This window comes from Miniopterus natalensis, chromosome 7, assembly GCF_054644295.1.
Source record: "Miniopterus natalensis isolate mMinNat1 chromosome 7, mMinNat1.hap1, whole genome shotgun sequence".
NCBI classification, from domain to species: Eukaryota; Metazoa; Chordata; class Mammalia; order Chiroptera; family Miniopteridae; genus Miniopterus; species Miniopterus natalensis.
In genome coordinates this window covers 50,352,143-50,367,611 of record NC_142087.1, presented here as the reverse complement: position 1 = coordinate 50,367,611, position 15,469 = coordinate 50,352,143, and the positions used below count along the sequence as shown (strand labels likewise).

General features: G+C 45.4%; 1 protein-coding gene across 2 annotated transcripts in view; it reads left to right on the top strand.

The window, feature by feature from the left end:
* GAREM1 (GRB2 associated regulator of MAPK1 subtype 1) overlaps positions 1–15,183 on the top strand; it is a 171,399-nt gene extending 156,216 nt beyond the window's left edge. The window contains exons 5-6 of one of the 2 annotated variants that reach the window (XM_087819035.1): positions 8,244–8,410; positions 9,854–15,183. In XM_087819035.1, coding sequence (XP_087675161.1) covers positions 8,244–8,410; positions 9,854–10,748 — 1,062 coding nt within the window. In that variant the 3' untranslated portion in view covers positions 10,749–15,183. Of the gene's footprint in view, positions 1–8,243; positions 8,411–9,850 lie in introns of both variants that reach the window. The other variant, XM_087819034.1, reaches the window with a different exon arrangement.
* The last annotated feature ends 286 nt before the right edge of the window (positions 15,184–15,469 follow it).

Sequence of the window (15,469 nt, the reverse complement as noted above, 5' to 3'; positions counted from 1 at the left end):
ATAAAAATGTTTCTTCATAAGCTGAGGAAAGTGGCTGTGAGAATTTATTCTACTTTGAATTTTTATTTTATTTTGTCCTTGGACTTTTTCCATCTGTCTAATATTAATATTAGAAAAGGCATCAAAAGGACAGATTTTTTTTCTTAAATAAACCTGACATGTTAATATTCAAGTTTGGGTACTAAAAATATTAGTCTGGAAGAGATTATTTACTTTTCAAAATAATTGCTCTCCAAAAGGATTCATTCAGGATTTCACTAATTAATGATGTCTCCTAAGGCATTTGACATTTAATTAATTTTAATTACAACTTTTGAGGAGTACTCTGTAAGCAAGCCGTATACCTACATTTCCACTCGTTAATTGAAATTAGGACTAAATTATTGTTGTGTTTTAGTAATTTTGAAACTAATTGCCTTCAGTTTCATGTAGGTTATTTGTTTTTAAGTGAAACCTAGGCCAAGAATTTTTTTCTCCTGTGTTCATTGAAAGTCTCAATGATTAAAATGCTAATAAAGTAATTATGATAGTCTATGGGATAGCTCTCATTTCAGATCTGTACCCTCAGATAATATTTGCATAAAATCACATTAATAGGAGGGTTATATACCATTTAAATGTGTGTGTGTGTGTTTATAATATATATATAATGTATTATTATACTCCTTGCTCAGAAAAGGTCTTTTTATTTTCTGCCTCAATGGCATATTCTTTCTCTGAGTCCATGGACTCACCCTAGAATTTAAACAAGTATACTTTTCAGACCCAGTTGCCCTTCTGCCTCCTAGTAAGTGGTCCCCTGCACCCCCACTGCCTCCCTCCCCTGAGGCTTGGAAATTAGAAGCTATTTCAGACACAGGTCTGCCTTAGGTCCTTATCATCAGTGCAGAAAATTGGAACAAGAAACGTACGCATCTGAGAATCAGGATTTTGACTGTAAATCACTTCTGCCCTTGTGCCATTAATCAAATAGAGGCTCGTTTATTGCCGTTTCGTCATTATAAAACTTTAATTTCTGTTTGGCTGAAAATATCCCTGATGGATACATGACAGGGTTATGAACTCTCTGTATAAAAGCCTCTTTATAAATAAGATTTCTTACGGCTGTAACGATTTTGTTATCTGGGAGAGGGAGTGTGGGAAGAAATGTAAAATACAGGGCAGAGGGCAGGCAGTGAAGGCAAAGTTACAAAGTTCAAGGAAGCATGGTTACAAAACTCCTTTCTTTAGATTGCTGACAATATCCTGAAGTTGGCTTTTTAGAGAAGAAAACTCATAGGAAAGGTGAGTCCAATTTTAGATCAAGCTCCTCCGTAGTATATGTATTTCCTGAATGGTTTTCACATAGAGACGAAATGATCTGTGCCCGGCCTAAGTGTTCCGGAATCTCTGTAGTGACTGCCCACCATCCTTTGAGAAAGGAGATTGTCACCCACAGGGATGTGGAGCTAGATTTTAGACTATAGGCCTCATCAACAGGTGTCTCTAGATCCATTGCCTTTGATTTAAAAGTTGAGTAACCACTGCTGTGAAATTGATTTTTTTTTTTTTAAAAAAAAAAAGACATTTAAGCAAAAACATGTCATAGTAAGTGTACCATGTACTTTTCTTAAGCTTTCTCCTTGGTCCAGTTGTGAAGGGGGGTGAAAGAGCCATTTCTTCCATAGAAGACAAATAGGGAGTTCCAAGAAACAAACAAAGACTTCCCAAGAAACATGATCATACCAAAAACCCCCATTCCCACACTAGGCTGCTTCCTAAACAGTGGGTGTGTATTTCGTTTCTTATGTTCTTTTAATTCCTAGGAAGTGTCAGAGAAAGTTAATATTACAAGGGGAAAATTAGTTCATAGGTAACGTGTATAAAACACTCCAGTTGTATGAATGTTTGCATTTTTGACCTCTGAACATCTGCATGTAACCCTGTTTTCCAATCATGTGACAACAATGAGCTTTGTACTATTAACAGAGTCTCATGCATTATTTTTAACATGTGGCTGTTTAGTGAGACGACCTTGTTTTCCATGGTTCACAAATTATCGGTCCTATACCCTGTGCTCAGGTCTCTCCCAGCTAAAAACAGTTAGAGATGTAGGACGTGGAGAGGGGAAAGGAAGGTTAAATGCCTGTTCCAGGTGGTAGGCAATCAAGGTAAGCTTTCTGGACAGTATTCTGAAAATAGCCTCATTCAATGATGTGTTTGATTTGACCACAGATCAGAGTTGGGTTTTGACTCTGTTGACTGCCTTCGCTTAAAAATATAAAGCTCTCCAAAGGCATCTATTCTACTGGGTGTATTCATTCCGTCATTGCTTTAGCTGCTAGGTAATAAGCTACCATTGATGACTTCTCTCGCTTTGTATGGCCAATGATGGCAGGAAGAAGGCAGAGTGCAATGGCAAAATGTGTGTTCTCTTTTCTGTCCTAGATGACCAGGAGTCCATGTGCGCTCAGCCTCCAGGTTACCTGTGTACATGTACATACCCAGGCACATTTTTCAAGTTTATTCCAAGTTAAAGAGAAAACAACAACAAACATGCTTCCTTCAATTACGTAGCCCTTTCTAATAACTGGTTCCCCCTTATTTTCTAGCCAGAATTCCTGAAAAGAGCAGGTCCGTCCCCACTAACTCTGCCTTCACCTCCTGTTCTAGCTTTGACTCAACTGGAATCCAGCTTCTGCTCCCCTCACTTGGCGCAAGCTTCACTTGCTAGGATCCCCAGCGACCTGCTAACTATTACATGAATTCCAGACCTTTCCAGAGTTCCTGACATCCTTCCACCTTTACTCTGTCTTTCTCTTGCTGTCCACACCCCGGCCTGGCTTCTTGGACACCATTCAGCCATGGTTCTGCTCTGTAAGTGGTGAGATGTGGTCACTTGTTTTAATCTTCTTAGTCTCCTCATCTGCCCATCCTCTTTGGCCCGCTGCACTTCTCACTTGAGATCTCAGCGCCTCCAGGACTCCAGATGCTATCTGTAGAACATCAAGCTCCAACTTGCTATAAAACTGAACTCCTTGGTTTCTCCCAGGCCCTGCTCTTCCTTCTAAGTTTCCATCTGATAAATGGCACCAGCTTTTATCTCGTCATCGAAGCCATCAGGCCAGAACATCTGGTGGGGTTTTGTCAGCCTCTGTCCCTTTGACACTCGTAATTCCTTCTTCCTTAAGACTTTCCTAGGAATTCGTTCTTCTTTGGACACCTTGAATAAATCCATGGTGCTCCCACTAACCCTTGCTCGTACCTCTATTATTCCACAGCCAATTTGTATCCCAATTATGTGTTTGTCTCCCTCCCTCCCAACTAATGCCATGAGCTACCTCTTTTTGTTCACTCAACACTAGCTCAGTGAGCACATGATAGGCACACCACATGTATTTGAACAAATCAGTAACAAAATGGAATTAATGTAGTATGTAGGGAAAGGGAAAGTGACGGCCTTGTTCTTGGGAAGTAGATGGCTCCTATAGTCCCTGCTGGTAGCCCCCAGGATAGACACCTCTGATAGCTTAATTCAAAGTCCCACTATTAAATCATGTCAGTGTGTTAGAGGCAGTCACCTGAATATGCCTCCGTAAGGATAGAGAGTGGGGCGGAAGGAGGTGTACACTTGTGAGCATGTAAGACACAGAGTTTATTCTTGTGGTTTTATTATTTATTAGTTATTGTACTATTTTCCATACGAACAACTGTAAACCTACTCTTGCCCCACCCTGTATGCCTCATAGACTTAAGAAAATGACAGATCTAGAAAGAGCAGAACTCATCATTTTTTAACAAATTAGCTTTATATCTAGCCCTGGGTTAGCAATCTCCTGCTTGAGTAACAAGGACAGCTTTTCATCCCGGATGGTGGGATCTGATAGGTGATAAGAAAAGGGAAGGACCTGCTGCAAAGGAGCAAGAATTATGGCGGATGTGAGCAGCTGGAAAGAGAAGCTTTAGACCAGAGAACTGCTGGTGAAGCAAGGCTCTGGGTGTGGAGGGGAGTCAGCTGTCCTGCTGCCTCCTGATTCCGTGCTGTGCTCGTTGACCCTGCCGTAAACAGTGGGAGCCAACACCCAAGTGACTCATAGCCAGATATTACCTACCAGTAGGCAAAGCTCGCCCGTAATCTGCGATGGATAGTCACACCTGCCTCAAAACAGAGTGCCTGCCCCTCGCTTAGCACCAGCATTCCTGCTAATCCAAATTCCTCTCCCTCCCTGTGCTCCAGTTGGAGTCCAGTCCACCAGGATGGTGGATTCTATTACAGCTTCATTTTAAAATAGTAATTAGTTACTCTGGGGTTGCCGATGCTGGAGTCCACACTTCCCAGTTTAGTAATAACATCACTGCCCTTTTCACTCTAATGCTAAGTCAGGGGTGGTGGTGCTGGTGGAGTTGATGGGGGTCCTATGTGCCAGATCTGCTGGCACCTTTCCCCCCCCAGATTGACACTACTATGAGGACACACAAAAAATTAATATCTAGCCCAAATGACGTATCAATAACAATTTCCACATAAAGATGTAAAAGGCATTCTTATGGCATATGTTTAAAAATCAAAGTGCCTTTTTGTTGTATTTTTTCTGTTTTGGTGGCACCTGTTAACCTGGCATTCTGTGCGACACATTTGTGCCAAAGGTGACAAATCCCCAAACTCTGCCATCCACGGAGCAGTAATAACAATGGTGACGGTCCCTACCATTTTCACCTTCAGGCTAATTGAATATACGTGGAAAGGAAGCTGATGTGAACTGTGCTAGCAGAGTTCAGAAGCAGTGGTCAGTTCTGGTGCTTGTGTCCAGACCGAGCATGTAACATTTGGGGCTGGGCCTTAGGAACTGGCGTTTAGGTAGGGGTGGGCAGTGGCAACTAAAATGGGGCGGGGACAGGAAAGCACAAGATGCTCGGGTGACACTGAATCCACCACGGCGCCTGGACCTGTGTGTTGATACAGAGGAGTAGCGGAAGAAATAACTAGAAAGCTGGATAAGGTGGAGTGATTCCTGCTCCCTGGAAGAAAGAGCTAGAAAGACGGCAGAGGCCCCCGTGGAAGGCAGGAGGGACTGGACTTTCTCCAGGAAGCAGAGGGCCACTGGAGATGGGGAGTAACATGACGGGGGCCACACGCCGAGCCTTTTCGGACTGTGCCGAAAATGTAGCGTTTAAGGGTGAAATTGAATATGCGAGGAGACTGGAAATTGGGTGGTTGGCCATCCAGGCTCGTAAATCGCCTTTTATTGTCAGATAAAATTTGTTTCAGGCCCAGCCGCATTCCTCTTGCATCCAAACGCCCCGTGTTGAGTCAGATCCGTAAGTAAGGGGAAGGAGAACGTTTGCCGCCGCAGGGCGTGAGAGACAGTGGGATGGTACGATAAACCCTCACGATTCCCAACTTCTGAACCCCAAGTATGTACGGTCCACCGAAGCATGTCGTTCTCCCGGTGGCGTGCGACTTCGCCCGAGGGACCAGGCGGCAGCCGCAGGCGGAAGGCGCCCTTCGGAGCCGTGTTCCGCGCGGGCCGCCCTCGCGCCTGCCCGCTGTGGCGCGTTTGTGCCTCGGCACGGTTACGTCTGAATTCTTGTCATGGGTGGCACCCTTTCAGAGCCATTTTTTGTTTTGTTGTTTGTAACTACCTTTTCTCCAAAATGGGTTTCGCATAAGCCTGGTTCTTTCCCTTTGAACTCACCTGATTACACCCAGACCGCCTTGTCATCCATCACCTTTCTCTGGCTTCGTATTAGTATCTCCTCGCTGACCATGTCCCACCTGCCCAGAGTGGGAATCACACACAGGCACACACTCTCTCACACGTTCACATTCATTCTTTAACTCCTTTCAGGAGCGTGGCCACCCCAAAAGCTTTCTGTATCTCAAACGCCGTTTGGAGTTCAGCGGTCAACACCCCCAGCTCCCCGCAGCTCACCTCTCGGCCCTGTGGTCCACAAATGCTCCTCACTACAGTGTCATCCCCCCACACACACCCCGTCTCCTCTCATGTGGGAAACCTGTTGGAAAGTTCTTTAGGATGCCCGGTTGTGAAGGAGGTGGCAGAACCAGTTCTAAATGACCTTGAGTGCCTGAGGTTGGTTTTAAGGAAGAGAGGACGTCCCATAGGTCAGATTCAGCTACAAAGCAGCTTTTCTGTGTCCTAAGACCTACATCAGCTGACTACTTTAAATTAAAATGCATACTGTAATTGACATCTCAGCATATTATAATTGGCATCTAGGTAAGCAGTCTCTAATGAAATGTCAGACTTAATGACTAATTCCAAAATTTAGAAAATTCTAAATCAGATCCAGCATTAACCACGTTTTTTCCTCATGTTCCTCTCTAACGCAATATTGAGGAATGACTAAGTGTTTATTTTTAAAGTGAAAAAGCTAACTTACAGGCTCCTCATCATCTCACGTTTTCCACGATCACTAATACCATAGGCACAAACCCAACCAAGCACATCTGTAATAAAGTTGTTAAACCCATCCGCCCTAGATTCTGCAGGCATTCCCTAAGCAAGAAAAGAAACAGTTGGTACTGTACAATTCCCTAACAAGGTAGAAAGAGGCAAGATGACACAATATATTGGTTACTTATTTTGTAACCAGTGTGTATCCCCCACAAGCCAGGCAGAGGAATGATCCAGCCAGAGCTTTCCAATGTCCTAGCTGGTTCTCAGCTTCTTAAGAAGACCCTAAAATGGTGTAAGAGTTTCCCCAAGCCAGCCGAACGATCCTCTCTTCTTTATCTAGACCTCGTTTCCTCCCAGATTTTCTTCCCTCTGTCATCCACCACTACCACCTTTTTAAAAGCTTTAAAGGGGAAAGCCCGCAGCGGTTGGAGAAGAAACCTGCTGCCCTGAGTATTTTGTTGTAGCCTAAAGAGCTGCTTCAGATTAGAAACTGGAACCGGTGGGTCCCCATGAGCGGGGTGGTGGGCCCTCCAGGTGCGAGCAGTGACCCCCCGCCGCGGGAAGAAATCCAGCAGGTCAGATTTTTAAAATTGCTTCCATTTCACTTAGAATTGAGGTCTGCTGGGGTCGCCATGGACAGGTGACTTTTCTTCCCATCTGATTCTCTCTGGCACGGGAATCGGGCCTGGATGCCGAGTTAGACCGGGCGTGCGGTGTAGGTGGTAGAAGACGCGGTGGAACCTGTGGGCCCGTGTCATTTGGTCTTAGGCACACTCAGTACCAAAGCTAACAGGAGCTGGCTGTTTCATTGCCTTTATTACCCCAGAGCTGCTGAGGCAGAAAGGAAGTGAAGGCAAGGTGACGGAATCGGTGGGGACACGGCCTAAGAGCAGGAAAGAGGGCTTTTGATGAAGTCGGAATTGGCTCTGTTTTTACCTGTGTCGTTTAGGGTAGACTGGCAGAGCCAGGTATAAACTGCCCTCTGCTGTCTGACACAGAGAAGTGCAGGAAAGTGTCCACTTCTTTAAAAAGTCCTTCTGAAGGCCCGGAGCGAGTGGAAAACAAACTGGGGTGACTGCCGCAGATTTGCAGAGCCCAGGACATCACAGGTCCCCTGGATCCTCTCTGATGTGAAGACAGGGGGAGGGTGAGAGAGTTGGAGGCATCATAGAAATAGTATTTTGGGGATTTGGAGAGCTGCCTTCATTATTCCAATTATAGCCTTGCTCTCAACGTGTGGGCCGTGGTCCAGCAGCATCAGTGTCCCTGGAGAGGTTATTAGAAATGCAGAATCTCAGGCCCCAGCCGCGGTCCCTGGAATCAGAGTCTCCATGTTAGCAAGATCCCCAGGGGATTCCCGTGCACATTTACCTGTGAGAGGCCCCGAGTGTAACTTCAGAAGGAGCTTTGACCCTGGAGAAGGTGCACTGTGCCCTCAGGTTTGGATCAAACTGAATTCAGTTTGAACAGTGAATACACACAACTGAATAGGAGAGTTTAATCCCCTCATAAGAGCACGATTGCCTTATGCCCTTACTTTCTTAATACTCCCAGTGTAATACGTCCTCACGTATCACCAGCCCTTTGACTTGCCGTATTTCACGTGACTCGCTGTATTTCAGCAGCAGCTGGCCCTTCCAGTCCGCCTGTCCGGGCGAGGATGGAGAGGCGTCGCCTTTCTCTCCGGCGGCCTCTGCGTGTCCCTCACCCTCGTTCGCGCTGGTCCCCTCTCCCCTCCCGACGCCCCTGCTGTCGCCGCGTGAGAGGAGCGGTTGGCCCTGCGGGGTGGAGCTGCCCCGGCTCTGTCCGTCTGTCGCTAACCCCGAGTGTTCTTTTCCGCGCCAGGTCAGGGAAGAGTGCCGGCTCCTGAACGCCCCGCCCGTGCCGCCCCGGAGCGCAAAGCCTTTGTCCACCAGCCCCTCCGTCCCTCCTCGCTCAGCCAAGCCGGCGAGGCAGCAGACCCGCTCTCCCAGCCCCACCTTGTCCTACTACTCTTCAGGGCTGCACGACATGTAAGTCTTCACGCCAGGGCCCCCTTCCGTGCCACTCTGCCGTCGGCCAGGAAGCGGGGCCGTGAGAGCCACCACCGCCTACGCCGGTGGTGGGAGAGAAAACATTCTTCACGTTTCAAAAAGTGTCCCTGCAACAGCATTTCGGGGCCCCTGTTGGCTTTGAGCTAGGATGAGGGAACCAGTGTCCCAGGAAGAAAAGATACCAGAGTCTCTGAGAAATCAGTGATCACGGCCAACTGGGTTCTCTTAGAAGGAGCCCACGGGCTGCCATCGGTTCTCACAGACCAGCCCGAGTTCCTTCCACCTTGAGTTCCACGTGAGCAGACAGACAGCACCTTCCCCAGGACTTAGCAGTGAAAGGGGCCTCTGGCTCGCGTGCTCCTCGAAATGTCATCCAGGGCAAGAAGCCCTTCTTGACCATCGCTGCCAGGTAGTTAGTTCTTCCCTTCTGCCTGGACCCTCCCGGTGCTGAGCTCATTCTTTTGAAATGCAGCTCATTTCATTGTGGGCAGATGCCCATCACGTGTGTAAGAAATCTTTCATCAGGTCGAGTTGAACTCTATCTCCATGTAACTTCCAAGTATTTCTTCTTATGTCTAGAAAAGCACATATAGGGCCACCTCGCTTCTCTTTGTCAGCCTGTGAAAGTGTGAAGCCCACTAGGCTGTAAGTCTTCTCTTCTTGGTTCCATCAGCTGTGTCCCCAGGTGTCACCGCCTGGTCACCCACCTCTGAGCACGCTCTGGCTTCGGTCACCCTTAAACTGTGGCCCCAGAGCTGAATGCACTTGCACGACTCCCCTTGTGATCTTTACAGTTTGAAGTAGCTCGCCTTGGCAGGTATTTTTGTTCTCCAGACATTTAAATCTTTATGCTAATGTGACTCAATGGTATGGAAACCGAGGCAAGCATATGCATTTTATTTGAAGCACTTCCTCCTACCTCAGCCTTTTGGATGGAAATAGAATCATGGGTGGCGGTGATGTAGTCGTGTCACTAGCACAGGATGACCAGCACGAGGCGCCCATGTGCCGCTTTCACTCCAGCCTTGCGCACTGTAGACATCAGTAATCAGCCCCAGCACCTGTTAATGATGAGCCCAAACGTGGCTTAAGAATTTTTCTCATCATAAAGATCTAGGTACCCACTAACAATGAGTTTCTTGTTAGCTAACAAATAAATTATGTCTTTGCCATCTCCACTGTAGCATTTTAAATCATCATGTTCATATCCATAATTACCAATATATTTTAGTAATTTAAAGATTCTTTTGTTAAAAAATCTCAATGAGGTTAGCAGGTATTTTATTGAATTCATGAAACGAAAAATTATGTTTTCCTAACTGCATTTTTCTACTCAGAAGTAGAATCCATGGGGGAAGGAAAGGCTTGTATCTGACTTTTTTTTTTTAACTGATCTCCCTTTCTGTGTTTGCCTTTAAGCAGCGTTACTAAAAGCGACACCAGCCCTTCTGAAAGTGCTCCTGTTTCCTGCTATCCATGCAACCGCGTGAAAACCGATTCTGTGGACCTGAAGTCCCCGTCTGGGAGCCTGTCCGCTGAAGGGCTCGCCTCCCGGCTCTCGTGGCCTAACCATTACTCGGGAGCCTCGGAGAGCCAGACCAGGAGCGACTTCCTGCTGGACCCAAGCCGGAGTTACAGTTATCCCAGACAGAAGACGCCAGGCACACCAAAGAGAAACTGCCCAGCACCTTTTGACTTCGAAGGCTGTGAACCCTTGGCCAGTCCCACCAGCTCGGCCCCTGCAGAATTCAGTAGCAGCGTCTCCGGTTGTCCCAAGTCAGCCAGCTACTCTCTGGAGAGCACAGACGAGAAAACGCTTGCAGCTAGCTCGACAAAGCAGAGTGTTTCGTGCCCTGCCTTACCCCCCAGGGCCCCCAAACCAGTGGAAGACAAAGCCTCCTCCGGAACTTCTCCTTTGCCTCTGAAAATCGATGGTGCTGAGGAAGACCCCAAGTCGGGGTCACCGGACCTCTCTGAGGACCAGTATTTTGTTAAAAAGGGCATGCAGGACATCTTCTCGGTCTCTTACCCTTTCTCATCTCCACTCCACCTCCAGCTGGCCCCCAGGTCCTGCGGCGATGGCTCCCCATGGCAGCCACCCGCAGACCTGTCGGGACTCTCGATAGAAGAAGTGTCCAAGTCGTTACGGTTTATCGGTTTGTCTGAAGATGTCATATCATTCTTTGTGACCGAAAAGATTGACGGGAATTTGCTTGTTCAACTAACAGAAGAAATCCTCTCAGAGGATTTCAAGTTAAGCAAACTGCAGGTGAAGAAAATCATGCAATTCATTAATGGCTGGAGGCCCAAAATATAGCCAAATAACCCCAGCTAGCATTGAACAAAACTGATCAGCGTGTGTGCTAGAAGGGGTGGGCCGGGACACAGTTTCATGTTTTTTTGCACTAAAAACCTTCTCTGTAAATGGGGATAAGAGAGACTCTTACTATACAGATCACTTTTTTGAATGGTGAGCAGGCTGTTTTGTACATCAATAAAATGCTGTACAGACACTCAGAGGTGTGCCTTGTACGTCACTCAACACTCAGCAGCTGCTAAAAGACAAGAGGCATGTTCAGAGAAGTCATTCTCACCCAAGTAGGTTTATGCGAGAAGGTATGATATTTATTACAAAATAGCCAAAGCTGAAAGACATAAAAATATTTAAAAAAAAACAAAACAAAACAAAAAAACAAAAAAAAACACTTTTGAACAACAATTCCTTCCTTTGGGGAAATCAACTGTAGACGATTAGCTCTGTTCTGTGCTCTGTTGTTTGGGTTACTCAGTGCTCATTTATTTACTCTTGTGCCTGACAATGTTAGTGACATGAAATGACACTTGAACGTTACATGCTTGTTGGGGATCTTTTCATCAAAAGGCGTTTTCCAAAAGTCATGTGTTGATAGAAGGCATGTGACCTCCTTAGAAATAATACAAACCATGACCACAATAATTCATCTGTAACTGCTGCTAATTTTATTGAGCAGAAGGAAAAAAAAAACAAAAACAGAATACATATATGTGTATAAATGTATACACAGTACAAATGTATATGTTTTAAACATCATTTTGAGTCTGATCATTCAGATAATAACGTCTGTTCACTTCCAAATATCCACCGAGGTTTGGGGCCATTAACTAAGTTGACTCTCTTAGGAACAGTGGACAGAGTGACCCAGAGGTTCTCAGAACCCTGCCCCTTGAAGCTCAGGCTTGTTAGGGCTTCATCGCTGAAAACTTAGAGGAAATCAGTAGAGAGTCTGCACTGAAGAATTACATTTTATTTTAAACCCATTGTGGGCCTGGGTTTTGCATGTAATCCTGCTGTGCTGATGTGCAGGGAAATGACAGTTTCTGTCAAATGACAATTCTTCTCGGGTTCGAGGGTCTTATTCTCCCGATGTCTGGAAATGAAGTCTGAGGAGTGTATTCTTGGAGTGTATTAGATGTTTTCAGAGATCCGACGAACCGTCTTCTGTTACTGTATGGGCTCCATCTGTTGAGTAATTTTTAAAAGCATTGATGAGAATACTTGTTTAGTTCATAAACTTTTTCCTTCCTCTCTCCCAAAGAAAATACATTATTACTATACTTTTATTCCAAGAATTTCAGGACATTATTCTGTCAAATTTTGCCAAATGGGATTAAATATTACAAAATATAACAGCCTCACCATCATTTTAGACTTCTTGCAGGGATATATATCAGTGAAGCTTTAGTTCCCCAAGCAAGCGTCACCGTGTAGCCCTTGGATCTGTCCCCAGGTTCTGGGTGTACAGACCGCCTGTGACTGAGGTGTCAGCGTGACCTGCAGGCCTGGCTTCTATCTGATGATTCGCTCTTCCTGCTCACTAAAACAAACAAACAAAGGTGAAGACAAGACCCACCCGTCTAATTTTTTCTCTTTTTTTTAATTTCTTTTAGAGAGAGGAAGAGAGAGGGAGAGAGAGACAGAAACATCAACGATGGGAGAGGGCCATTGATTGGCTGCCCCCTGCACGCCCCCCGCTGGGGATCAAGCCCACAACCCGGGCATGTGCCCTGACCGGGAATCGAACCACAGTCTCCTGGATCCTAGGTCAATGCTCAGCCGCTGAGCCACGCCAGCCAGGCCCACCCCTCTATCTTTGCAGACCTGTGCAAATATGGCTTTATTTCTTGGCATTCAAGATATTTTTAATTTATCTCGGTTTAGAATTGAAGTGAACTGATACGTCTTTACTTTCTATCTTAAATGTCCTTTAAAAATAATAATCTATATAGAAGTTTCCTGTGCATCTCTCTCAGGACAGGAGGCCCCTTGGTTACTTTCATGTTTAGAAAGCATCATTCTCTCTGAGGGGCAGCTTCCTTAGTAACCTTAACCTCTCAGAATTTTCCCTTTAAAGTAAAATCAGACAGGATGCCATTAAAAGGTTGCGTGTTTTCTTCGGCACTTGATGAATTCATTTGTAAACACGTAGCCCCTGGACACAATTTTCAGGTTCAGGCAGGAGGAAAAGGGTGGGTTTGGATTCACTATGAAGGTTGCCCCACATAAACAACTGACTCCTTTTATCTTTTTTTGCAAAAACTTTTTTACAAAACAGTTTCTGTTTTTGTCTTGGCATATTTATGTTGAGTTTGTGTTGATGGCAACATCAAGACTCTTTGAGGGCAGGGACTATGGCGTTTGATTCATGTATTCAAAATGCATTGAGCATCTTTCGTGAGCCAGGCACTAGGCTGGTGTGACTCCACAATGCTGCAGAAAGGACCCGGCTCCTGCCCTCTTGGAATCCATAATATTTGTATTCTAAATCACAGTTGCTGAGACTGTGTATATGTGAGGGAGAGACATGAACCCTCTGGGCAGTCAGATGTATGGAGAGTTAAGTGTGTCCTGTCTTTAAAGAGCCCACAGATTTCAGGAACGCAGCCCTGATGAAAGGATATAAGACAAACACCACAGGACAGTGAAAGCTTGGAATATGTTGGAGGCAGAAAGTAACTCTGCCTCCCACTGGCTAGTGTTCTCTTTCACTGATATGGAATTTTTTAAGTGTAATAAATATCTTCTGGCATCTCTAAGGCCACAAGTAAATGTAATTACCGTTTCGGAGCCAAACACTTGTCCATAGGGGACCTTGACACCCTGGCTCGAGAAGGCCTTAGCTGGAGAGAATCGTGAAGAGAGATCAGAGCAGGCATAGGGAGGGAACAGCCTTTCCCTTCTGAGAGCTGTGGGTTTGTAGTGAAACGGGATGCATAGACACAGTCCCCACAAGCAGAACCGTTTCCAGCCAAACAGGTCAAGACCGAGTGTATCTTCCGGCCCAGTCCCTGCCAACAGTGCAGGGACCACAGTGCTTGGGGGAAAAGTGTCTTTCAAAACAGGACCCTTTCTTGGGTTCTTAGATTCATGGCTGCCACCATCATGGCCCCAACAGGAAAGAAAATCAGCAATAAACCAAACCAAGCAGCTCCAGTGTAAAATGTGGAGAACACACACACAGCTCAGTTCCCTTTCAGAGTCCTGCAAATGCCTGCACCTCCTCGCCCCCTTCAGGTTGAGCTGCTCAGCTTTATGAACTGTGAAATTTACATTTGTGCTCTTTCAACCCACATATACTGTTTAGGTTTATGAAGTTGCAGCAAGCTGCCCATTCGACGAAACTGCAATGTTTATTCTCGTATCGTGTAGAAATAAAACAACCACCGTGTGGGACAACATTGTGACAGTCCATTCCAACTGTTTTCAGACACATCCGTCAACACCCTTTGCTCACATTCCAGGGCCACCTGCACATCACATGTAATGATCCTCAAGTTGGGGGGGGTGGGGGGGGTAGAAGGGGCCCTTCATCTTCTAAACACTATGTTTAACAAGTCACCGCTCATCATGCCTCAAGAGTATAAGACTAACATTTTGAGTAACAAACTCGAAAATAAAACAGTTCTCCAAAGAACCTCGTGAACTGTTCAAAGAAAATTTCAACTCCCTCCGCCGGAAAAGTTCATCCTGATGTTGGACCCATGAGACTCTCAGAGACTCTCTTCATTATATCAATTCCCACTATTTTTCTATAGTCATATAAATGCTTCAGGCTGCTAGGGCAAGAAGAATAAAATGCCCAGAGTTCACACAATGGAAAGCAGGACTTTTATAGTGTGGGGCTGTCATATTGTGGAATTCTCACGGCCACTTCTTGTCAAATCACATCGATTAGTCTTTACAACTTGGTGTTTTAAAATTTGTCTAATTGTGAAAGCCAGAAACAAGAGGTAAATGCGATTTCGGTTAAAACTATGTAGAAGTCTCTCCTGTAATTTTGCTGCTCTGTCTAATGTTTAGGCTATGATTTTTGTAATGAGCTTATCAGATTACAGATTTCCTTTGTTTACAATCTTATGTAGTAGGGCTCAGATAATTTCTCAGCTATAAACCTCTTCTCCCATTTTCATGTTAAGTCCCACTTAAAATATTGTCTAAGCTAAGCCTAAAAATTGAACTTAATTAATTAAACATTGGGGAATTTAACTTAACTTAAATGGAAATGGTATGTTCTTTTCAAAGAATTTTGTAATCATGTACTGTTTGCTTGGAGAACCGGGGATGTTGACTCAGTTAACAGCTGCATTACTTTCCAGAGCATTATCCAATGGGCCCAGTGTGTACCTCAAGAGAAACATGGTATGTTATGCCTAAAAAATTCATTGTCGATTTAAAGGGTTCTGAAATGTCTATAAATAAAGAAATTTTAAAAGTTGCTCTTCTTGCAATTGTTCCTCAGTGAGTCATACCTAGTGTGTCGTTTTCTAGAACCTCTCTTCCCCGCCCTCATTAGAGAAGTGAACTTGTCTAAAGGGATTCTTAATGCTGCAGGCCCATTCGGTATGAGCCGGAGATTGGAAACTATGGCTGTTGTTTGTAGTAGAAGCTGGGACCCAGGTAGCCTGATGGCATTCAAGCAGAATCCAGGCCCTGGCCAGTGTGGATCAGCGGTTAGAGCGCCACCCCATGCACGGAAGGGTCGCAGGTTCCATTCCCGGTCC